The following is a 25,819-nucleotide window of genomic DNA, read 5'->3' as shown; positions in this document are numbered from 1 at the left end:
AGGGTAAAACGATTATTCCGTGCCGTGTAATTTGCCGCAGTTTCACTCTCTTTGCATTAATTGGGGGTGTTTCAGCCACTGTCGTCCAATCAGACGCAGCCTGCATCCGCCATCATCAGTTCTGACATTGCACCAGGGTTTCGGTACCCGCAGGTCAGGACCCTCCAGCTAGACGCTGTCTTTTCGTCGTCTGTCTTGGCAGAAATTTGCATTAAAAAAGTGCGTGCTAAAACGCTGCAATTTGCGTAAATAAACGCTGCAATTCACGTTTACATCCAACTCTTAATAAGGCCCTATGTACACACACACACACACACACACACACACACACACACACACACACACACACACACACACACACACACACACACACACACACACACACACACACACACACACACACACACACACACATAACTTTCATCCATAGGTCACTTTCACCTATTTTTGTTCCATTCTGCATCAAATCCCCCCCGACCCCCTTTCCCCATATACTTAGATCATCACCTCCCCTGCAATGCATGCTAGTGCTACACAGGGTAATCCGTCAACCCTGGCCAGTGCCCTGCCTATAATCACTCTATGCATAGCATAGCACTATAACAGCTGACAGCCCCGTGTGCCCGGTTCTCTCTGACACTACGCAGCTTCTTCCGCCCTCACTGTGCAGAGCAGCAGCCAATCACGTCGCTCTCCACGGGTGACTCCTCCCAGAGCCAGGCTGCTATTGGCTGGCTGATCTAAGGGCGGTGTCTGGTGGCTGCTGGAGTCTCACCAGCACCCGGATGTCACTGAAGCCGATCTCAGAGCGACACTCACGGTACAGTACCGGCATTCTGCCTATGACAGGACATGCTGGGTCTTGTAGTCCCCCCTCACATGTGCTGTACTCACCCAGCATAGATAACCCTATGTAAATGGTTTCCATGGGGCTCACTCTATATACACTGGGGGCTATTATAGTACCTGGTCTGGGGGGGTAACTGCAGAAAAGCTCTGTTACTATTATTTGTTACATTGTAGCACATCGTTGCTAGGGGCAACAGCACCTTTCTCCCAATGTCCTCTGTGTACACAACATAAGTCATTGGTGTCAGCATACTCATCATCATTAGTGTTAGACCGGCTTTTTACCAGTCTATAATGTCTGCCTCTTGACTGTATGTACTGTACAGAGGTAATGACGCAGTGGGCGGGGCCATAATACAGAATAATCTATTGAACACTTGAGGATGACCTGTCCCATCTCCACCATGCAGGTCCCACCGCAGCGACGGAGCCCGGGCAGAAGGTGACAGGAGAACCCTGCAGCGCCAGCACAAGGTAGGTGCAGCCGGGGACGGATCAGTGTACAGAACTACCGGTAAATAATAATAATATGACTGGTTTGAATTTTTAAGATGGAATCGCAAAGGATATTGTAAAAATACAATTAAATTAGACAAAAAAAAAATGCATTTCAGAAGTGGACAGGAGAGATATGAGTAGTGTTCCTGGTGTAGGAGTCGCCATCTTTATTTCCCTGGAATTGTGAACAGTCTTTTCTTTCAGCGTCCCGGTCAAGGGAGCACCATGTATTATTATCGCCACACTAAAGGGCGAGCACTCACACGCTGCTCACTGGGGCCTCAAACTCTAGGCAGGTAATGTAACTTTGTCCCGATATTTACTGAAGTCTATAGTGGGAGTGCGGTTCACCATCCGTCTTCCACGGATCGTCTTTCATTAATTACTCTCCTCAGTGCCATCGGGAGTAAAGCTGGGTTCACACTAGACGACCGGCAAATCTTGTCAATGGGCGGTGGGCGATTTGCCCGGACAATGAAAGATTGCCGGTACACACTAGAAGATTTAACGAACGACGGAACAATGTGTCGTTCCGTCCTTCATTAATATGTACTGCACCGCATGCGATATCTTGAGAATGGCCTGCACAGCATGCAGATCTGAAGATGCGATGAATGACGCACAGGAGTGCGCAATAGTGCGTACACACTAGTTTGTCTAAAATCGTCAAATCATCCAGTTTATCGTCTAGTGTGTACCCAGCTTAAGGGCCAGATTCCAAAGGCGGACGCATCACACAGATATTTGCATGGATAATAGGAGCAGCGCTCAGTAGGTACGGTAGGTCGCAGTTTATACAGTGAGTAAGAGGGTTCCAGCCTCATTGCAAACAATTCAGTTCTTACAGTGTTTAGGTGCTCTGGGTTGAGACTTTGTTTACTTGTGCACAGAATGTGTAAGGGATGACTGCCGGTAACAGTGTCCTGTGCTACACCTTGCATATGTAATAACCTTTTCAGACTTAAGCCTAATACCCGGGTCTTTCTGTGTGAACGCGCATCAACCCAGGTCTGGCGTATGTATGAAAGGTGCAACCCTAGTTGACAGTCCCGGGTCCGTGACCCTGCTCGCTAGCAGGGTTTTTCCTGGGACTTGCGACCCAGGTCGACGACCTGGCTCAAGTGTGAAAGGTGCGACACGCCTAAAACAAATTGAATTGCCGGGGACAGTGGCGCTTGGAGATGACATCATCTCCAAGCGCCCACTGAATGCCAGAAGACCTGGGTCACTGCAAATACCGGGTCCAGTGTGATGGGTGACGCACTGGGAATAACCCAGGTCGTCCCCCTAAGTGTGAAAGGGGTAGCCTGGCTTCAACTCGTGCTCGATGTCCCAGGTTGAAGCAGGGAATTTATGTCTGGAAGAGGTATCACTTGCAATACTAACACTAGGGGGCATATTCTAATGGCTGCGTTCATTTTTACCCCCGAGGCGCCATAATTTTAGCCGCAGTAATTTCTATAGGATTTACTGCAGCTTTTCTCTCGTAGCCCAGATCAGCGGTAAAGATGGGAAAAAAAACAATATTTTAAGGTAATGATCAATTAGTCAACCAGAAGTTTTCAATTAGCTTAATTGGGCTAATAATTACATGTCATACTTGGGGTGATATTCTGCAAAGTGCAGAAAAATGGGTGAAAAGATGTGGGATAGGTATATGGGGAAGGTGTGTATATATAGTGCAGGTGTATGGGGTGCTGTATGGATGAGACAGGTATATGGGGGTGTTGTATGGACGAGACAGGTATATGGAGGAGCTATATGGATGGGACAGGTATATGGAGGAGCAGTATATATGGGGGGTGCTGTGTGCATGGGACAGGTGTGTGGGGAGCTATATGGATGGGACAGGTATGGTGTTGTATGGACGAGACAGGTATATGGAGGAGCTATATGGATGGGACAGGTATATGGAGGAGCAGTATATATGGGGGGGTGCTGTGTGCATGGGACAGGTGTGTGGGGAGCTATATGGATGGGACAGGTATATGGAGGAGCTGTATGGATGGGACAGGTTTATGGGGTGCTGTATGAGTGGGACAGGTATATGGGGAGCTGTATGGATGGGACAGGTATATGGGGTGCTGTATGAATGGGACAGGTATATAGGGGTGCAGTATGGATGGGACAGGTATATGGGGTGCTGTATGAGTGGGACAGGTATATGGGGAGCTGTATAGATGGGACAGGTATATGGGGTGCTGTATGAGAGGGACAGGTATATGGGGTGCTGTATAGATGGGACAGGTATATGGGGTGCTGTATGAGGGACAGGTATATGGGGGTGCTGTATGGATGGGACAGGTATATGGGGAGCTGTATGGATGGGACAGGTATATGGGGGTGTTGTATGGACGAGACAGGTATATGGAGGAGCTATATGGATGGGACAGGTATATGGAGGAGCAGTATATATGGGGGGTGCTGTGTGCATGGGACAGGTGTGTGGGGAGCTATATGGATGGGACAGGTATATGGGGGTGTTGTATGGACGAGACAGGTATATGGAGGAGCTATATGGATGGGACAGGTATATGGAGGAGCAGTATATATGGGGGGCGCTGTGTGCATGGGACAGGTGTGTGGGGAGCTATATGGATGGGACAGGTATATGGGGTGCTGTATAGATGGGACAGGTATATGGGGTGCTGTATGAGAGGGACAGGTATATGGGGGTGCTGTATGGATGGGACAGGTATATGGGGTGCTGTATGGATGGGACAGGTATATGGGGTGCTGTATGGATGGGACAGGTATATGGGGTGCTGTATGGATGGGACAGGTATATGGGGTGCTGTATGGATGGGACAGGTATATGGTATGCTGTATATGAATGAGACAGGTATATGGGGGTGCTGTATGGATGGGACAGGTATATGGGGTGCTGTATGGATGGTACAGGTAAATGGGGCGCTGTATGGATGGTACAGGTATATGGGGCGCTGTATGGATGGGACAGGTATATGGGGTGCTGTATGGATGGGACAGGTATATGGGGGTGATGTATGGATGGGACAGGTATATGGGGGTGATGTATGTATGGATGGTACAGGTATATGGGTGCTGTATGAATGGGACAGGTATATGGGTGCTGTATGAATGGGACAGGTATATGGGTGCTGTATGAATGGGACAGGTATATGGGGTGCTGTATGGATGGGACAGGTATATGGGTGCTGTATGAATGGGACAGGTATATGGGGTGCTGTATGGATGGTACAGGTATATGGGGGTGCTGTATGGATGGTACAGGTATATGGGGGTGCTGTATGGATGGGACAGGTATATGGGGGTGCTGTATGGATGGGACAGGTATATGGGGTGCTGTATGGATGGGACAGGTATATGGGGTGCTGTATGGATGGGACAGGTATATGGGGTGCTGTATGGAATGGACAGGTATATGGGGGTGCTGTATGGATGGCACAGGTATATGGGGTGCTGTATGGATGGGACAGGTATATGGGGTGCTGTATGGATGGCACAGGTATAGGGGGGTGTTGTATGGATGGGACAGGTGTATGGGGAGCTGTTTGGATGTGAATGGGTAAATAATGCCGGCTGTCGGGATACCTCCTGACAGAATACAGACAGCGGCATCTCGATGGTTTGTATCCTGATAGGGGTCGATTAAGTATCCTTACTCTCCCCCCTTCTCCTCCTAATCCTAACCCTCCCCACCCCGAACCCTAACCCTCCCTGGTAGAGCCTAAACCTAACCCTCCCCCTTAGCCCTAGGGGTACCTAACCCTAAGGCTGCTACGCTCCCTAACATTTCCACTGTACTGTACAGGTGAACAATGTCCACTTAGAAATGGGAAAGTGCTTGTCCCATGATGGGCTCTGCCCCTTCTGTGAGCCTTGTACCAGTCTATGGCCTTGTCCTCATGTGATATGGATTGTGCATGACAGGATAATGATTCTATGCTTGTCCAGCTTCTCCCCCATTTTTGTTCCTCACAGCGTCACTCCACATCAGCCAATCAGAAGCGTGCGATATCAGGGGCTCATCAGGACAGTATTGTCTCTGGGCTACAAGGACACACACTAATATTACAGGTAACATATGCAAGGAGCAGCGCAGGACATTCTTGCCATCAATCATCCCTTACGGATTCTGTACAGGAATATTTGCAGACTGCGCACGCTCCGCGCCACGCATACGTTCAAGATAGCGCCCGGTTCATCTCCAAAGACTTCTTTGTGACCATACTCAAGTTATGGGAGGAATTAATTCCCATGTTATTTCTATGATGCATGATGAACCCCGCAGGGACACACGTGGACTAACTGCAGTGCAGCCACTGAATGTGTAATACAGAAGTACGCAAATGTACTATTCCCTTCTGACAAAGCCAGGACTGCTGGTCTTTCTTCCATTCCTAATCTGTTTGCCGTGTGGTCCCGCACAGGTTAATGCCTAGCAATGTAATCAGTCTGCACCTGTACCTTGTACTTTCTTACTGAGATTTATGGGATATTGCTAGTGAGTGAAAGCACAGACCTACACACACACCCTGCAGCTGTCAGAACACACAGACCCACACACACACCCTGCAGCTGTCAGAACACACAGACCCACACACACCCTGCAGCTGTCAGAACACACAGACCCACACACACCCTGCAGCTGTCAGAACAGACCCACACACACCCTGCAGCTGTCAGAACACACAGACCCACACACACCCTGCAGCTGTCAGAACAGACCCACACACACCCTGCAGCTGTCAGAACAGACCCACACACACCCTGCAGCTGTCAGAACACACAGACCCACACACACCCTGCAGCTGTCAGAACAGACCCACACACACCCTGCAGCTGTCAGAACACACAGACCCACACACACCCTGCAGCTATCAGAACAGACCCACACACACACCCTGCAGCTGTCAGAGCAGAATCAGTCTTTACAGTAACAGCAATGCCCCCTGTGATTAATTAGAGGCATGAGGTTAATAAAATAAAATAAAAAGTTAATTGTTCACTATTTTGTAGAGGAAGGTAAACTGCACCTTCTTAATGCTGTGAGAATTCAGACTAGTGCTGCTTGCTCACTGCACACTGCCACATTTTTCAGAAAGTGCGCCACAAGTCACTGACTTGGATCAATATTATACAAATTGTATGAAAGTGATAAGAAATGTTATATCATTGCCGTTATAATAGACTTCCTTGTAATGTCATTTTTAATTATTTATTAGGGGGAGGGTATATACTCAGGGGGTTGAATATCTGATCTCTGTGCCAGCTGTAGGCCAGTGTTGATTGTCTTCTTGGTTACAGGTAATTGTAATACTAGCCGGAATATTTCGTTTTTTAAAGGTCCCCGGCGTTAGTCGGCTATGGCGGTGACGGAGAATGTGTCCAGCTGCTCGCTGAGTGCCATGTGGGACTGGTCGCACTGGTCGCTGTCTGGGACCCCTCCGGCTGTATCTCTCTTGGACGCGGCCGCTGACCTCCTGGTGCTGGACCGAAACTTTGCCGGTGCCCTAGAACTGTGTGAGAGGGGTCTACAGATCCTGGCCGCAGAGCCTGGAGACACGAGGTGAGCCCCGTTACACCTATGTGTTTCCCTGTTACGTATAATCTGCCCTTAATATGTGTTCCACGTGTGCAGTCTCCAGGCTCTCCACCATTCATTGGATTCTTGTCCTGTAAACTGATGATATACAACTGCTGTCATGTGATATTATACATATGTTTTATTCTATATAATATATCATTTATTTCGCTCAGGGATATAACAAATTTATTCACCTTTTAAAAGGAAGAGTCATGTTTTCAATAAATATTCATTAATCTGCAAAGCTACATTAATATACATGATACCTGGTTACTGTCATCTTCCTGCTGTGGTTGATAACTACTGAAAACCTTCTGTCCTGAATTGTGTGTCCGTCCGTCCCTCTCCCCCCTCCTCTCCTTTCTTGTGCATCCTATTTTGTAGCTCCACCGAATCCAACAGTTACATTTGGTGAAATCCCTCCCAATTTAGTGTAAGTTCCGTCACTTTGGAGATCTGCGGATCGGGACAGTTGGGAAGCATAATGTAATAACAGCCTTATAGGCTGCTTATTTATATTATTACCTATAGACTGCAGTGTAAGATCGTAGTAGGATACACCGGAGAACTCCAGCGATCAGGTGACCAAGCCCTCTGGCGAAACGCGCGTCCTCCTCTGCTACACTCGTAGCCTGCATGCCGCTTTCTACACACATCCGCTGCACACTGTCTCCTGGACCCCAGGTACTTCACTCTCCCTCCACCACGCTCCTGCATCTGAGTACACCAGCGTGTGACTCCCCCTGCAATACCGGCCGGTAACAGGGTTGAGCTACAGCTGGCTTTCCAGACTTCACCAGCATCACTTTTTTCTTCTCCTGTGACCCACGCGGTCACTCCTCCCTTCATCCCCTGTTTGATATAGACGGGGGAGAGTAGAGGGGTTTCTGAGTTCTAGGATCACAGGACTTAGGGCCTCATTCAGAGGCGGTCGGAGGATGCAAGCGGTCGCTCAGAAACTGGGCGGCCGCTTGCATCCTGACCGCCCGCCTCTGTTTCGGTCGTGAGGCTGTGGGTTAACATCCACAGCTCTAACGACCGCTCGGGTGATGGTCGCGATGGTCAGAGACCCTAGGGTAGGGTCTCACTTGTCGTAAGCCCAGGAGAGCTTCTGGTTACTGTCATCTGCCTGCTGTGGTTGATAACTACTGAAGACCTTCTGTCCTGAATTGTGTCCGTCCGTCCCTCTCCCCCCTCCTCTCTCCTTTCTTGTGCATCCTATTTTGTAGCTCCACCGAATCCAACAGTTACATTTGGTGAAATCCCTCCCAATTTAGTGTAAGTTCCGTCACTTTGGAGGTCTGCGGATCGGGACAGTTGGGAAGTATAATGTAATAACGCCCCCGTTTGGCCTGCCACCCCCCCCCCCCCCGGCCCGCCTTCCAAACGGGGCGAGCTGTCAATCAACATCGACAGCTCGCCCCCTCTGGAAAGTGACCCGCTACGACCAGCGCTGTCGGTCGTAGCGGGTCTCGCGCATGTGCACGAAGGAGCCGGCTCCCTCGTTCGCATGCGCACTAGACAAACATCGAGGCGGCCGTGCGGTCGTAGACCGTACGGCCGCCTCTGAATACAGCCCTTACTTCCTTCTCTCTTTCCACATTCGTCATCAGACGTCATTCCCCATATATTTTGTATTTTCTGTGTGCTTTCTCCTGCTACATATTACAGCATTGACTCCAGCCTATGTTTTTTGAAACATAGCTTTTACTGATCAATACTCACTCTATTACTCAGTATTAACATTTGTTAAAGTCATAGTGCATGATTCCTTTAACATCACAGGTTTATACTGAGTTTACCATAGCACACACACTCATATCTTTTCTATCCCTCCATCAAGCTCTCTCATCTGGGTCTCTTATTGTTACCTCCCCTGCAATGCAATTTGTATCAGAGGAGAGTTACATTTAATATTCCAGAAAGCAGAAGCGTTGCCTTTCTTTTCACCTGGGACCAACGTACCATTCACTCTCTCATCCCCTGTTTGATTTAGACAGGCGACAGCAGAAGTGTTTGTGCGCAATTATATCACAGGTCTTACTTTCTTCCGCTGGTCCAGATTATCAGTACGTATCTACAGGTTTCATTCACTCCATTCCCCAATTCAGCATAACAGATTAGGATTGTGCCAGCAATACAAAATTGCATCAAATTAATGATATATTGGGTTATTATTATTTTCTACCCTGATTTCTGTCTCATTGACTCAAATGTGGATGATTCTCGTACTCAGTGTATTGTATATCACTATGTATATTATATCTCCCTAATAACATTTAATCATTGGATATAAGTTCTCAGTAGAGGGTCGCATCAGCATATATTTTCGCCATATGATTTACATTGATATTTGTTTTGCAACAGAGTTATCATAGGTGCCATAATAGATGTTTTTCTTTGATTATAATTCTTTAGATGTATTTCTCATAACTTCTATCATATTACATATTCCTGATTAACTCTGTTCATGCTAGTTATCACCTCATTGATCATTATTATCCCGAGTGGATTGATTTTTATGTATATTCTTTATATATGTATGTCATTCACTCCACGTAGTACATCTCTATGATTGATTTGTACTTTATCTGTGATTAACTAATCGATATTCAGTTTTCAATATATTTGTTTGGCTACAGATATGATATGTGCAAGAATTTCACCTTATGACTAACTCTATCTGTGCACAGAAAAAAGGAATTTGCCCCCCAGCACTCTGCAGCTAAATCAAAAATACTTGAATCCTACATGATAATAGAAATTCAGAGGCATTGGTTACATACATTTGCAAATATATGAATAAGCGCCGGGCCAGCGTCAAGGCTCCTCTATACCAGCGTCCCTAACATTAAGGGGTTCACGTCCGAGAAGCAAGGCACCCCAAAAAATTCCAGCCAAGGACCATCCCCAGGGCATCACACGAAAAGGGGAAAAAAGGTGATAGTGAAGTGTAAAAGGATAGATGTGTAAGGATAAATCAATAAGTGTTAATGTAAAAGAATTAAAATGACATAAATAATATACAAACGAATAGAGAAGTGAAATAATATTCTATGTGAATTAAGTGGTGATGCCATGAGAAAGGTCCAGCCAGAACAACCCCGGGGGCCCCACTCCCAAACGCTCACCCCAAAATAATTATTGCTACATAATAGTAGCACCCACTCTGGGTCATATAATGACAAATTGGTGTACTGCATGGTAACAGTACATGTATGAGCTGAGAGCTAACTTACCTTGGAGGTACCCCAGAAAACCTCCACATGGCACTATAAGGATCAGCACCTCCTCCTAATGCTGACTCCCTTCATGCCTCCAAACTGCAAGCAAAAAATATGGTAGTTGCTCACATCAGCTTAATGATATACTACAGGTGCTTGTAAAGGGCGCTTATTCATATATTTGCAAATGTATGTAACCAATACCTACTGAATTTCTATTATCATGTAGGATTCAAGTATTTTTGATTTATTTGCAGTGTGCTGGAGGGCAATTTTATATTTTCTGTGTTCAGTGTAAAGCCCGCCCTTTACAAGCACCTGTAGTATATTATTAAGCTGATTGAGCAACTACCATATTTTTAACTCTATCTGTGTTAATGAAAACTTCATTGACTACATGTTGATTCTCCCATATCCAAATATTTCGAAATACGGAATAATTTTAGCATGACTGAGATAATGAAACCTTTGATTTTTGATGGTTCAATGTACACAAACTTTGTCTAAGGCACAAATTATTAAAATATTATATACAATTACCTTCAGGCTGTGTGTATAAGGTGCATATGAAACATAAATGAATTTCATGTATGTACACAAACTTTGCTTGAGCCACAAAATTATTGGAAAATATTGTATAAAATGACCTGCAGGCTGTGTGTATAAGGTGTATATAACACAAACGCTTTCTGTGTGTATATTGGGTTCCAATTCCCAAGATATTTCATTATTATATGCCAATAATCCAAAATACGGAATATTCCGTTATCCAAAATGCCCCTGGTCCCAAGCGTTTTGGATATGGGAGACTCAACCTGTATTACTATTCCCAGTAGAGGTATTTAAGAAATTTGTTTTGCAACAGAGTTTTTATATGTGCAAGTACTCACCTCGTGATTAACTCTGTCTGTGCTAGTGTTCAGTTTATTGATCACCATTATCCCCAGTGGATTGATTTTTATGTGTACGTCTTTCCCATGGATATGTCATTTATGTCATGTTGGACATCTCAATGATTGATTCATACTTTATTTGTGATTAGTTAATCGACCATTATTACACCAAGTGGATTTCAATTCCCTTTCCCCTTTCCTTTTCCAAGGTTCATTATTAAAAGTGAAGTTTTATATTTGTTTCCATCATATCTACAATATATTCATTTGATTATACTAAAGAGTGCCCCAGCATAGACATATTTTGTCTTTCCCCCTTTCTTTGCCTAGAGCAAAGATATCTTCTTATGTGTACAGCACAAAGTCTGTGGGTGCACCACCAACTAAAAGTTATCCAGGATTGTCCAAGCGATAAACTACTATGTAGGTTTTTTTCAGTGATCTCATCATTTCAAGCTCTTTTAGATAGTTGCCTGATCCATTACTAGTGCGGACTCACTCCTCTTTTTCTTTTGACTCTCCTGGTGTAACCCAGGCACATATATTACTGTTCTCTCCTGGTGTAACCCAGGCACATACACTACTGTACTCTCCCGGTGTAACCCAGGCACATATACTACTGTTCTCTCCTGGTGTAACCCAGGCGCATACACTACTGTTCTCTCCTGGTGTAACCCAGGCACATATACTACTGTTCTCTCCTGGTGTAACCCAGGCACATATACTACTGTTCTCTCCTGGTGTAACCCAGGCACATATACTACTGTTCTCTCCTGGTGTAACCCAGGTACATATACTACTGTTCTCTCCTGGTGTAACCCAGGCACATACACTACTGTTCTCTCCTGGTGTAACCCAGGCACATATACTACTGTTCTCTCCTGGTGTAACCCAGGCACATATACTACTGTTCTCTCCTGGTGTAACCCAGGTACATATACTACTGTTCTCTCCTGGTGTAACCCAGGCACATATACTACTGTTCTCTCCTGGTGTAACCCAGGCACATATACTACTGTTCTCTCCTGGTGTAACCCAGGCGCATATACTACTGTTCTCTCCTGGTGTAACCCAGGCACATACATTTGGTAAACTTGGTGCATATAATTGCAGAGCTTGACGCATAATGAGATATATCCAGCTCTGCATGCTGCGCAAATGCATTTAATATTTCTATGTAAAATGTGTGCCCTACATCGGCTCCTTACCATAACCAAAACTAATGATAACATAGGGGACGGAGCGCTCACCTGCGTAGAGTTTGTAGGTAAATGTTTTTCATTGTGTGTAATTGCCTAGTATGTGTGTGCGATATGTAATCCGAACTACACATGATTTTATAACGTACAAAGCTCGGCCCTATGTAATCTTGTATAACATGATAATAGATTGAATGTTAGTTCCTGGGTGCGGATCCTGGTATCAGACGGTGCCAGCGTTTTACCTCCTTCGGTTTCCATGCCAGCAGTTATATCGGTGGAATAAGTGCTCTGTTGTCTCCCTGAAGGTCCCCTGAGGTCGGTGTCTCTGATAATGTTCAATTTAACAAGTAAAAACAAACCGAGCCCCTGAGCGCTGGTAATTGTGTAACGCGATACCCGGCTGCTGGCGGGGAAAGTCATTATATAATAGCCTGATAAGCCCCAGCGGCCAGTTCTGTCTCAGAGCAGCCACGATTCCCTCACCCATTCACTCTCCGGAAATTGCACTCATCACTATGAGGACACCTCTAACTGGCATCAGTTGTCCTAGTGGGCAGCATTAGAAGGTATCCCAGCCGCCTCTACGCCACCGAGCCATAACAGCTTAATCCCTATACTAATGTCCTCCAATTTGATCCACAAATTATCCTTTGCAGTTCAGTCGTCCGCGATGTAGGATTGATGCTCGTGATTTGCCATCGGAACGGCGTGTGAACGGCGGCAGTACATTGCTGCGACATCACTTATTTTGCATTACGCTCCACAGGGGTGTACAGGAAGATACTTGATGTTGGGCTGCAGCAGTGGTTCCCATTCTGGGTGCCGTGGGACCCTGGGGAAACTTCCAGGGGTGCCTCAGGTTGTTAGCCCAGCACCAAACCAAATTATTTATGGTCAGTGTAAGGGATAAAAACATAAAATAAGTGGTCAATCAGAAATGCCCCCCTGCCCACATAACTGAAGCTTGGCATGACAGGTCATTACATTTTACTTCACATTTTTTTTCTGAATTTCTCAATAACAAACTTTTGGCCTCGGGGCGCCGTGAAAAAAATGCTGATACTGTAGGGTGCCGTGGTTCAGGAAAGTTTGGGAGCCACTAGGCTATAGTCTGTATGGGGGACGGGCAGAAATCAGTGCTCCTTGAGATACAATTTTGCAGGACTGAATACCAGGCATTTTATCCTACACATCACCTCTTAATCCCGATGACTTCTACCTTAATGCCACCCAGCTATTAATTTTACACCAGCACTATATCACATTATCATTCATTGTCTTACTAATTACAGTTATCTAGCAACCCCTCCATAATTAATCTGTACTGTCCATTGTAAATGCTGCTGCCAGTCTCCCACTCCTCATTACGTTCACCCCCCTGCTGCCCGTTCTGTCACCAGTCCTGTTTCCGCTAATGGTGTGTGTATGTTATATATATATATATATATATATATATATATATCTGTGTCTCTCTCTCTGTCTCTCTCTCTCTCGTTATTTAGTAAAATTGCTCAAAAGTCCAGTTAAACCATAACAACCAATCAGCCCTTTGCTTTCATAATGTAAATAACAGTAGACATAAGAGCTCTCTGCTGATTGGTTGCTGTGGTTTAAGTTTAGAATTGCACCATTCTGTAATTTCCCCTAATTTAGCCTCATGCCAAAAATAAAATTGTACCCGTGTAACTGTGCCCTGGGGTGATGATCAGGTGACGCATCTGTATGAGACTGTCTGTCTGATTTGTGTCTCCAGGGAGAAGCAGGTAAAGGACTCTCTCGGAGTGATTGGGATCCAGGCTCTGGCCGAGATGGACCGGTGGAGGGAGGTCCTGCCCTGGCTGGTACAGTATTACCGGACCCCCCAGGAGATACCTCACAATATCATGGAGCTTTGGTAATGTCGCTGATGATGATACTGCACTGCTGAAAGAGGGTGTAGGGGGTGCGGGGGAGGGGTGACGTCCTCCCATGGATGATAGCTCACTGCTGGTGACATACAATTACCAGTTACATTTACAGAGGTAGATTGTAGCACTGTTTGCACAAAATATTTATTTTATTTACCTCTCATTCTGTTAAGTAATGTGGACTCTACACCGTCAAACTGTGCCAATGTGTGTAGCCATAGAAACCACTGGCACAGGATCTGGCAGTCTGCGGCCATTCGGGGCTAAAATAGCCTATATGGCCGTCAGTATTGTGGGACCTATGGGCAACTGTACTCCACCAATTGGAAACATTAATTTTGTCATTTTTGAGCTCCATAGACATACACTATAAATTTGTGGTGTATTGTCATAGTCTGTGTAAAATGGAATTACCTGTATTACAGTCCTGCTACAAGCTCCTCATACGGTATCTGCCAAATAATCTCACAGTGGGCCGTAAAGTGTCGCGTTGTCTGTGGGTGTTGTCTGTGACGTAGCGCCATCCTGAAACCATCTCTCTTGTCCGATTCCACAGCCTCCTGCTCTACAGCAGAGTGAGGCACCCCCAGGTGATGCTCGAGCTGGGCAGAGATTGGCTTAAAGAACACCGTCTTTGGCGGCACCTGGGGTACGGGAGAGTGGCCGAGCTCCACCTCCTCCGAGTCCTCCTCCCCCTCGGTCACCTCGCAGAGGCAGAGGAGCTAGCCCAGCACCCACAAGTGTTCAACGAGCAGCAGCAGCTGGCGGCTCTGACAGCCGTGAGTGAGGCGAGGAGGCGCCTGGAGCAGGAGGAGGAGGAGGCCAGTGCCGAGACATCGCGCCAGAGCCCGTCCGTCTGTCCCACAGGTATGGGGTTATCTCCCCCGTGTCATTGGTGTGTTTACGGATGGCGCGGTTCTCTGCGACTCCCGCGCTGGACTGTCTGCTTTGCGTTTCAGGAACCCTACAAGCGAGACCTTTGCAGGCGGCCCGGATGCTGTGTGGGACCCTGAGAGTGGTGGCCACGTGGATTCGGAGGATTCCTTTCCGCCAGGTCGTGCTGGCTCTCCTGCTGGTGTCTGTCATTCTGCTGCGCTTGGATCCAGGTCAGATCTCAGGACTGGTGCCAGATGGGACATTATATATATATATATATATATATATATATACTGAATTGTGGGCTCGGAGGATTATACGGCTATTACTATGGGGCCGAGGTCTGTGACAGGCAAGCTAAGGGCTGACTAACACCCTAGTAGCATATCGCTGTAGCTGTAACTAATAGTACCCGGCTTATAGTGAGTAAGAGTTTAAACAAAGATTGGGAACAGGTGGCCCCATGGCCGTATGTGGCCCTTCGAGCCGTCGCCTGCGGCCCCAGCTCCTTCCTGCCTTATTGTCAGATTGGTTTGTTAGAACTTGTTACACTGGTATAAAATGTCTGCTGATGGGTTATTAATGATAAGCATCTCTTTTATTTGATTAAATGTATTATTTATTTCTAACTAATTACTGAGATTACGGGTGATGCGAGGAGCTTTGGAAGGTTAGGGGGGCCGCCCAGTGCAGCCCCTGAAGAGTATCCGGTTTGTCTGTCACTGGTATAAGGGTTCCTTAAAGATAATTTGTCCTGGAGATTGGTGGAGCAATGGGGTCCCCGCTGTCATCACCTCTCAGTATTCCTGAGCTACATCCACCCCCCCCCCCCCACAGGTGCCTGGAGATATAGGGTGTAGCAGTTTTTGTAGCATGAATGTAAATGGGGTTTGCGCTAGTTGAGACATGAGGCACCGCACTACTCACCTCGTGCCACCTGCAGCGTCTTGGGAATCTTCAGAACCCCCATGTGGGTTCAAAATGCCCCCTGACACAGCTTTCTGTGGAATGGACAGAGACGGGCAGCTCTAGGGTGTATCTGTGCTCCTCGGGGGTATCTGTGCACCTCGGGGGTGGGGCCAGTTGGGAGGAGGGAGGGATTTGGGAGTTAATGTTAGGAGACTGGAGCTGTATATGTAAGGATTACGTAATGAGATGTTACTTGTTGTCTTCCAGCTTCCTCGATATCCAGGGGTCCTATATCTCACCTGCTTCTGTTACTCCGCCAGATTGTCACCAGTGTTTTCCAGAATCCGTCTACCAGCCGGCCCTGATACCCCCCTGCGGCCACAGAAAGAAGCCAGGACTGTGTCTGGGGGATTTGTGCAGTGATTTCTGCCTCTGTGACCATCGCCCATGCCATGAATAATGAGCCTGTGCGGACGGCTCAGTCACTGGGGACCACAGAACATATGTCAGGACCCAGGGCCCCATTCAGAGATTTACGTTGCTTCAATATTCATGCAAATGTCTGATTATTTCATCTTATTGTAATTTGTGCATGTGCCAGAGCCGCACTGCGCGTGAGCGGATCCAGTCCTGCAACATCGATCGCAGTACCCTGAAAGCTGCATAATGATAGGCATGCTCCCAGCATTTGGGAGAGGTGACTGGACGCGTTCCAGAAAACGACGGTGTGTCGGCCCCATTTTTTAGGGCGTGCGGAAGCCAGGGGCAGTTTCCCTAGCCCCCGGGCAGCACAGTGAATGGCCGGCAGTGAATCCGATGCCGCGTCTTTGCGCTCAGGTAGCGGATCACAGAAGCCGTCTGTGGGCGTTTTTTTTTTTTTTACACAAGACGCTTCCCGCGGTTTTGCATATTTTCGCACAGCCGCTGTGCACAAATACGCAGGGCCAGCGCCATTAGCGTCCATTTCACTCTTTTTATACACCTGACAACAGGATTACGTTAAGGATAACGGCACTTACAGTAAAATAATATGTATTGTCGGACCTTAGAGGGTTAACCTAGAAAATGAAGGTCCCCAATGGCTCCCTCGGTTCTGCCAAGCAGTACGGCCTGGGATCGTTACCACTATTGTGCATCTGAGGAATGGCGCATCCCTGCGCAGTACGGTTCAGTTTTATTTATTCATTCACTGAACTCCACCCAAAATGTCATTCATGAAAGAAGTTAGAGAAACTGCATTTAACGTAGCGTTATAATTATAGACCCGCCATGGTTCTATATCATAGCCGTCCGGTATAATATCGTCCTGATATAATGAGCAGGCTGGCATCGCTCTCTGGCTATTACTGTTTCATAGACTTAGAGAGAACGTTATATGATGTTGTTTCATTACAGAAATGTCATGTGTGCGTTCTTTGTGTTTTCAAGAACTAGACTGTCAAAACCAGCTTTACCGCTGTGATTGAACTACAACCCCCAGCATGCTTTGCCACTACAACCCCCAGCATTCTCTGCCACTGGTCGTTCCCCACGTCAGCGTTCTGCTGTCCCCTAGTGAATGTGACACAGTAGTGATGGTTTACTGTCTTTACTACTTTTAAAATGACTGAAACTACTTGATTTAAATATAATTATTTCTTGTTCTGTTAATTCCTCCCTGTATAGGACACAATCGTCAGAACTGTGTATAGTGTTTGGGATTTTTTACATGCATAAAATAGTGTATTTAATTTATTTTTGTACATTGTTTAACTCAGTTGTTTCTTGTGAAGAAAATGTTTCTACCTAGTGGAGCTGCAGTTGTCATCGCTGTCAAAGTTCTGGTGACCGCTGAGTGCGCTAATTCACAAACAATGACCCTTCTACATATTTTGAAATAAAGTGTTTTTCTATGAGACTTTTGTGGCTTAGTTGTGGTAACTGACAGATAGAGGTTAGTGACACAGGCTGAGGTATGAGGTAGGTGCCTCCTAGGTGAGGCCTGGTGTCTATGGTGATGTCACAATGCATCTAGTGTAGACTGTCAATTGTTCTCCCACCCTGGCCCACAGTAAGCCAGGACACCGAGAGAGACAGCTGCTGAGACCCGCTGCTGGTGAGAGACCCCCTAAACTCCTGCAGAAATGGTAAGAAACCCCCCCCCCCCAATTCATATTTCATTCACAGGGGTCTATGTACTAAGCCTTGGAAAGAGAGAGAGTGTGAATGTGGACAAAGTACCAGCCAATCGGCTCCTAACTGTCACTTTACAGGCTGTGTTTGAAAAAATGACAGGAGCTGGTTGGTTGGTACTTTATGTCTCTCCTAGTTTTGATAAATAGCCTCCTAGAATAATGTGTTTAAGGATTTGCTGATTTTTAGTAAATATTTTAGTAAATATGGGGGACCATTCCAGCCTCAGACACCTTGTTTCTTTGTGATTTGGGGTAGCCTGGTTACATTTAGTGATTTGGGGTAGCCTGGTTACATTTAGTGATTTGGGGTAGCCTGGTTACATTTTGTGATTTCGGGTAGCCTGGTTACATTTTGTGATTTCGGGTAGCCTGGTTACATTTTGTGATTTCGGGTAGCCTGGTTACATTTTGTGATTTCGGGTAGCCTGGTTACATTTTGTGATTTGGGGTAGCCTGGTTACATTTAGTGATTTGGGGTAGCCTGGTTACATTTTGTGATTTCGGGTAGCCTGGTTACATTTTGTGATTTCGGGTAGCCTGGTTACATTTTGTGATTTCGGGTAGCCTGGTTACATTTAGTGATTTGGGGTAGCCTGGTTACATTTTGTGATTTCGGGTAGCCTGGTTACATTTTGTGATTTCGGGTAGCCTGGTTACATTTTGTGATTTCGGGTAGCCTGGTTACATTTTGTGATTTGGGGTAGCCTGGTAACATTTTGTGATTTGGGGTAGCCTGGTAACATTTTGTGATTTCGGGTAGCCTGGTAACATTTTGTGATTTGGGGTAGCCTGGTTACATTTTGTGATTTGGGGTAGCCTGGTTACATTTAGTGATTTGAGGTAGCCTGTTTACATTTTGTGATTTCGGGTAGCCTGGTTACATTTTGTGATTTGAGGTAGCCTGGTTACATTTTGTGATTTGAGGTAGCCTGTTTACATTTTGTGATTTCGGGTAGCCTGGTAACATTTTGTGATTTCGGGTAGCCTGGTTACATTTTGTGATTTCGGGTAGCCTGGCTACATTTTGTGATTTGGGGTAGCCTGGTTACATTTAGTGATTTCGGGTAGCCTGGTTACATTTAGTGATTTCGGGGGGCCTGGTTACATTTTGTGATTTGGGGTAGCCTGGTTACATTTTGTGATTTCGGGGGGCCTGGTTACATTTTGTGATTTCGGGTAGCCTGGTAACATTTTGTGATTTCGGGTAGCCTGGTTACATTTTGTGATTTCGGGTAGCCTGGTTACATTTTGTGATTTCGGGGGCCTGATGGGTAAGTCTCGTCCTCGCTATAGTTCTCAAACTTTGGTAATCATCCAACTACAGGTTTGGGGGATCATCGCCTTTGTCCCCAATGCATCCCCCAGACCTGTGCTAATGGTTTCCCCAACCAACAATTTCCTTTGTACTTTGTAAAAACCTGCGCATTGCATTTCCGCGTCCCTTCTCCACATGATTAATATGTTCATATGAATATTTCTGTCACTATGTAAACTCTGTACAATGTTATTCCACCTCAAACTGCTGCCTGACCGAGCGGAGCTGTATTATCCGCAGTGATATGTAGGTTATTTTCATGAGACAGGACGATTTGTGAGATAACAGTAACATTATTAGTATCTCCACCTGCAAGAAATCCAGCTTCATTGTGAGGTCATCGATGACATCACACTTTATTGCTGTGTCAGGACTTTTGCTGTGTAAAGTAAAGCGACTTTTGTATGTAGTGCGATATCTACTGAAAAAAAAGTCACTGAACGAGTTTTTTTTGTTATAAACAAATTGCCTATAGCGGGGTTATTAATTCTTCTGTCGCTTTAGCACTGTAAAGACATTTTTGTTTCTGCTGAAAAAGAGGTTTCTGCCCTCATAAAACAACGTTTGCAAGCAAGTAAATAGGGATTGTGATTTGTATTCTACGGTGGTGACGTCAGCCCTTTCATGGAAGCCAAGAATCTCCAGCTGTCGTGTAATAATCCCGGCAACGTGACATCTAGAGGGTATTGTGGGACTTGTAGTTCCACAGCAACTGAATAGCTGTAGGCTGACGTACGCCTGAACCGTGCTTGCAGCAGCTCCCAGTCACTAGTATTATCTCCTGTTTATTGTGTGACATGTTCGTGTTACGTTCATCCCATCTGCAGGGTTTAAATCTCATCATTGTATTGTACGGACTGTAAGGCGTTAACAGCGATCAGTGTGTCAGATGTGATCTAGAAATAGCTCTTTATTACAGACCAGTCATTCGGCCTCCTGGCACCAGACCCACCCTGCCGCTATTCCCTCTGCCACATCGACTATAATTATCTTATTTTAATACCCATTGTGGGCACCTAGCTCACAGATCAACAACTGCGCACAGTTCAGTCTCACTACTTCACACTCAATTATAGGGTAACACGCCGATTTGCCGAGTCGGCCTCTAATGCCGTGTCCCCTGGGATCCAGCAGTCAATGAGTTAAAGTCCCGTTTGTGTTTTTAATGAGCTTCGCTCTGTGAGAGCTGTACAAACATCTACTGCAGCCTCCTATCGGCGGAATGGCGACTCTTGTGCTTAATCTGCCGTGTTTTATGTTCAGGATTTCCTCTGTTTTATAAAGACACTCAGGGAGACGTCTGACAAATGTATGACATATATAAGTCACCTAAAGGACTTTGTAGCACATGCGTCACGTTAGATTTTGCTTACGTGGAGTTTGGCGCGGAGCCTGACGCAAAACTTATGTTAGAAAAAAACACTAAAAAAACCTTTGTAACATGAACAAATGTATAATCATCCTAAATCATACATTGTCAGAATTAAATGTTTAAAATACCATTGATAAATGTGCCTTTTAGACAGAGGACCTACAGTATGACCTATATAAGGATAAACAGTCGTAGACACGACATTATATAAATAATGCAGCCATTATAACTATATATATATATATATATATATATTATATATAGCTGCAAAATGGACTTAACAAAGAAAAACAACTTATTTGGAACACAATATACATCTTCTATTAATAATAGTTATCCCCTATTAGAGACTCTTCATCCGCATGGTCGGTGCCTGGTGCAGCTGAAAACGTTTTGCACTAGTTTATCTTGGTAATATGGCCACCAGGTGGCGGTCTCCCATTACCTGTTATATTCTAGTCTCTCCCAAGCAGCTTCTCCCCGGTATAGTAAGTACAGACCTGCAGATAAATGAGTGTCCGGAAAAGTGCAGGCCGCAGATTTTACTGATCATTTACAGAAAATGACAGTAAAAGTACAAGCATGTTCCCAGCCTTCGTGCTGGCGGTAGTGTGTCCCTGGCATGTAATTGGTGGCTGTTTATAGCCCTCAGTCCTGAAACTAAACCCCAGCTAACCCCCAACCCCCCAGGCGTCTGTGCAGCGGCTGGACGGGAAATCTCTGCTCGGACCCTGCTTTGGAGAGAAGAGGAGACCGTTTTACACCCACTATGTGGGGAATTAGAAGCAAATCAGTATGTTCTGTTTGGGAGTGGGGGTGCGTAATGTAACAGCTGCGCTTATTCCAGTGTGCACAGGCCAGGCCTCAGGCTATAGCTTCCCTATAGCCTGAGGCCTGCTCTAACCTTCCCATGTATGTCTGGCATTCCGACACTCAGGGACGCGGCACCTGTGTTATATGTACTGTGTAAATGAAAGCCGCGTGTGCAGCGATACCATGTATTGTATGGGGTGTGCATAATAACTACATTACAGCGTGCACGCACACGGTATCAGGGCATAGGGAAGTGATGCATTTGTTTCTGCAGCGGTGGGAATGTGGCAGTTACTTATCACGCCGTTATCCTCATCATCTCTACAAATGGCGATAGAAAATGATAGATTGCTCCTATGGTTACATTGTATTTCTCCCTTCCCCTCCCATGTAGAGAGAGTGTATATCGGTGCATATCGGCCAGGCCGGCGTACAGATTGGCAATGCATGCTGGGAACTGTTCTGCCTGGAGCACGGCATCCTGCCAGACGGCACCATGTCGGATAAGACTAAGCCGGGCAGCTCGGACGATTCCTACACCACGTTCTTCAACGAGACTGGCAACGGGAAGCACGTGCCGCACGCCGTCATGGTGGACCTGGAGCCATCGGTAATAGGTAGGCGCAATGAGAATATCTCAACTGTTGACAGAGAATCATTCAAAAAAAGTGTCTCTTAAAATGTTTTTTTGGTTTTTTTTGGTGGGTGCAGTACTTGGACATCACCTGCAGGTGGCACTGGTCATACTGCTGCCATCCTGTGTAGCATAGGCTCTGTGCAGACTGCACCCACAAATGGAAGTATAGAGATCTTTACATAGCGATCGTGAATTTCTGTAAATATTGTTTACGTTAATGGGCGGTTTGGCCTGTATTACTGTTTTCTCTCTCTGTGGACATCATTTCTGTATTCTTCTTGCAGAAAGCCGGCCAAATGCCTCATAAGTGTAATTTATTTAATTCAATAAGTTATCCCATCATGAGTCTCTCGAGTTACACAACTAGGTCAATACCAGGTGTTCTATGTGCAGTGATCCCCATGTTCTCTGTTTTTAGCATATTGGGGTGGGGAGAGTTCTGTAGATCATTCTATAGTGATGTCCAGGCTGGTTAACCGAGCTGACTTTCCGCTCTGCCCCCCAGATGAGGTCCGCGCTGGGCCATATCGCCACCTCTTCCACCCAGAGCAGCTGATCACCGGCAAGGAGGACGCAGCCAACAACTACGCCCGCGGACACTACACCGTCGGCAAGGAGATCATCGACTTGGTGCTGGATCGCATCCGGAAACTGGTGAGGGCCGCGCTACGCCAATGCGGTGACGGAAATAATGCAGGCGTGCCTGGTGTGTCACACGCAATGTATTTCTTTCATATTTCAGAGCGACTCCTGCTCGGGACTGCAGGGATTCCTCATCTTCCATAGCTTCGGAGGTGGCACGGGCTCCGGCTTCACCTCGCTACTCATGGAGCGCCTGTCTCTGGACTACGGGAAGAAATCCAAGCTGGAGTTCGCCATATATCCGGCACCCCAGATCTCCACTGCAGTGGTGGAGCCGTACAACTCCATCCTGACCACACACACCACGCTGGAGCACTCAGACTGCGCCTTCATGGTTGACAACGAGGCCATATACGACATCTGCAGACGGAACCTGGATATTGAGCGCCCTTGTTACATTGACCTTAACCGACTCATCAGCCAAATCGTGTCCTCCATCACCGCCTCGCTGCGCTTTGACGGGGCTCTCAATGTGGACCTGACAGAATTCCAGACAAACCTGGTCCCGTACCCGCGCATCCATTTCCCTCTGGTCACTTACGCACCCATCATTTCATCCCAAAAGGCGTACCACGAGCAGCTGTCGGTGGCCGAGATTACCAACTCTTGCTTCGACCCCTCCAACCAGATGGTGAAGTGTGACCCGCGTCATGGGAAATACATGGCCTGCTGCATGCTCTACCGCGGCGACGTGGTGCCCAAAGATGTCAACGTGGCAATTGCCAACATTAAAACCAAGAGAACGATCCAGTTTGTGGATTGGTGTCCTACAGGATTTAAGGTGAGAAGCTGGAACTTGCCCCTAGGGCCTCCGGTGTTAGTTGGGACATGTCTCCTTGACTACAATGGTTCGTAACAAATCGATGAGCCCAGAACAATAGTTTTGAATCCCCACTCACTGCTGGAATATAGGATTCTTTACGGTCAACATCTGAGCTAAGCATGTAGATGACGATGGAGGACTTGGCCACTTGGGCCAACAGGAGATGATTGCTCTTAAGCTGGGTGCACGCTAAATGATTGTGTACCCAGCGATGAGACCCATGATCCCAGCGCTTACGGGCCGACGTATCGGACAGTCCGTGCCCACTGAGCGATCCGGTGCCCGCCCCATATCAGAGCTGTAGCTAGACTTTTTGGTGCCCTTTGCCAGAATAAGCATTGGCGCCCCCCTATTTTTTTGAAATAGGGAGTTTACACACCCGAAAAGGGGCCATGGCCTCATGGGGAAGGGCCAGGGAAGAGATAGGAGAGGCGAGGAGATGCTGGGGATAAATAGGGACATAATATGTGCACCTGAGAGAGGGCCATGGCCTCATGGGGAAGGGCCAGGGAAGAGATAGGGGAGGCCAGGAGATGCTGGGGATAAATAGGGACATAATATAGTGCAACTGAGAGAGGGCCATGGCCTCATGGGGAAGGGCCAGGGAAGAGATAGGAGATGCTGGGGATAAATAGGGACATAATATGTGCACCTGAGAGAGGCCCATGGCCTCATGGGGAAGGGCCAGGGAAGAGATAGGGGAGGCCAGGAGATGCTGGGGATAAATAGGGACACAATATAGTGCACCTGAGAGAGGGCCATGGCCTCATGGGGAAGGGCCAGGGAAGAGATAGGGGAGGCCAGGAGATGCTGGGGATAAATAGGGACATAATATAGTGCACCTGAGAGAGGGCCATGGCCTCATGGGGAAGGGCCAGGGAAGAGATAGGGGAGGCCAGGAGATGCTGGGAATAAAATAAGAGGAAGTTACAAGTGAGAATGACAATAAAAAGAAAATTGATAGTCCCAAACAGCACCCCCTGCCCTGCGGTGCCCTGTGCCATGGCACATGTGGCAGTACCCTAGTTACGGCCCTGCCCAATATGCCGGCCCCCCTGCATGGATCATCAGCTGCATCGCCTTATCTTTCTTCATGTACAATAGATGAGGCTATGCGGCTGATGACCTCATGGGCGGGCGCTCTACACGATGTAATGCATACACACTGCACGAAATTGACGATTTGTCGTCCGATACGGCAGAATCAGCCAAATCGTTAGGGGCCTTAACTCTGGTCCATTCAGATCCCTCTTTCCTGTACGCTGCCCCATAAACTGTCCTGCCCTGGACATCTGCCTCATTTGCCTTTATGATAAATGTAGTCTATATGGGGGGGATGTATATTTATCTCCAATATTTATTCCCCTTGATGGGACAGTAAACAACAGAAATTCCTTATTAACATGGGACTAAAGTTGGTTTGCAGTACAATTGCCCGTTCCACCATTGACGTAATATGTGCAGTAGTATGGGATAGTATAGAATACTGACTGATGTATTTATTCATTCCTCTCGCAGGTTGGCATTAATTACCAGCCGCCCACCATGGTGCCCGGGGGGAACCTAGCCAAAGTGCAGCGAGCAGTGTGCATGCTCAGTAACACCACCGCCATCGCCGAGGCCTGGGCACGACTGGACCACAAGTTTGACCTGATGTATTCCAAGCGCGCCTTCGTGCACTGGTACGTGGGCGAGGGCATGGAGGAAGGGGAGTTCGCAGAGGCCCGCGAGGACGTCGCCGCGCTGGAGAAAGACTACGAGGAGGTCGGAATGGATTCGTTTGAAGAAGAGGTTGAAGAAGGAGAGGTGTAACTCCTGGCGACTCGGAGGGCGTCATCCAGATTATTGGTGTCATCTACAATAAAACTTACACAAACTATCCTTAAGGGCTGAACGTTTATTGTGAAAGCAAATTATTATTGTTAGAGCCGGTAGTATAAGAACCGGAAGGGTAAATAATCACGGCTTTTTATGTTAGGACTACCAGTAGTCACGGGAAAAGGCGATTTGGGGCTGCTGGTGTGTAGCAAAGTGGCACGGAGCAGAGCATTATTGCCTTATGGCTCTAGGGACCTCATTCAGAGTCTGTCGCGTGCACCTATGCGCTCGTAACCGA

The 25,819-nt window shown here is 46.8% G+C and overlaps 2 protein-coding genes across 4 annotated transcripts; both read left to right on the top strand.

Moving 5' to 3' along the window:
- The first annotated feature begins 744 nt into the window (after positions 1–744).
- On the top strand, positions 745–17,824 carry PEX26 (peroxisomal biogenesis factor 26). 3 transcript variants are annotated; one of them, XM_088470580.1, is made up of 8 exons: positions 745–820; positions 1,260–1,323; positions 5,311–5,406; positions 6,676–6,898; positions 13,989–14,129; positions 14,699–15,009; positions 15,102–15,248; positions 16,195–17,824. In XM_088470580.1, exons 4-8 carry the CDS (start codon positions 6,696–6,698, stop codon positions 16,290–16,292), a joined length of 900 nt encoding a protein of 299 aa, XP_088326706.1. In that variant the 5' UTR covers positions 745–820; positions 1,260–1,323; positions 5,311–5,406; positions 6,676–6,695; the 3' UTR covers positions 16,293–17,824. The 3 variants fall into 3 exon arrangements, with proteins under 3 accessions (XP_088326706.1, XP_088326709.1, XP_088326708.1); XM_088470583.1 differs by lacking the exon at positions 5,311–5,406; XM_088470582.1 differs by lacking the exons at positions 745–820; positions 1,260–1,323 and adding an exon at positions 1,568–1,643.
- Positions 17,825–21,221: 3,397 nt separating this feature from the next.
- Positions 21,222–25,582, top strand: TUBA8 (tubulin alpha 8). The gene is made up of 5 exons (XM_088470579.1): positions 21,222–21,581; positions 21,996–22,218; positions 22,744–22,892; positions 22,981–23,661; positions 25,222–25,582. Exons 1-5 carry the CDS (start codon positions 21,558–21,560, stop codon positions 25,513–25,515), a joined length of 1,371 nt encoding a protein of 456 aa, XP_088326705.1. The 5' UTR covers positions 21,222–21,557; the 3' UTR covers positions 25,516–25,582.
- The last annotated feature ends 237 nt before the right edge of the window (positions 25,583–25,819 follow it).

Source organism: Taudactylus pleione, unplaced genomic scaffold (genome assembly GCF_031769625.1).
Source record: "Taudactylus pleione unplaced genomic scaffold, aTauple2 ptg000101l, whole genome shotgun sequence".
In the NCBI taxonomy this organism is placed as follows: domain Eukaryota; kingdom Metazoa; phylum Chordata; class Amphibia; order Anura; family Myobatrachidae; genus Taudactylus; species Taudactylus pleione.
This window is presented reverse-complemented; position numbering and strand designations above follow the sequence as displayed.

Bases quoted from the DNA above. Each gene is read 5' to 3' on its own strand.
- PEX26 (XM_088470583.1), top strand. From the start codon at position 6,696: ATGGCGGTGACGGAGAATGTGTCCAGCTGCTCGCTGAGTGCCATGTGG. The intron at 14,130-14,698 runs GTAATGTCGCTG...CCGATTCCACAG, and splicing joins CACAATATCATGGAGCTTTG to CCTCCTGCTCTACAGCAGAG. The intron at 15,010-15,101 runs GTATGGGGTTAT...TTTGCGTTTCAG, and splicing joins CCCGTCCGTCTGTCCCACAG to GAACCCTACAAGCGAGACCT.
- TUBA8 (XM_088470579.1), top strand. From the start codon at position 21,558: ATGTGGGGAATTAGAAGCAAATCA. The intron at 21,582-21,995 runs GTATGTTCTGTT...CCTCCCATGTAG, and splicing joins GGGGAATTAGAAGCAAATCA to AGAGAGTGTATATCGGTGCA. The intron at 22,219-22,743 runs GTAGGCGCAATG...TCTGCCCCCCAG, and splicing joins CCTGGAGCCATCGGTAATAG to ATGAGGTCCGCGCTGGGCCA.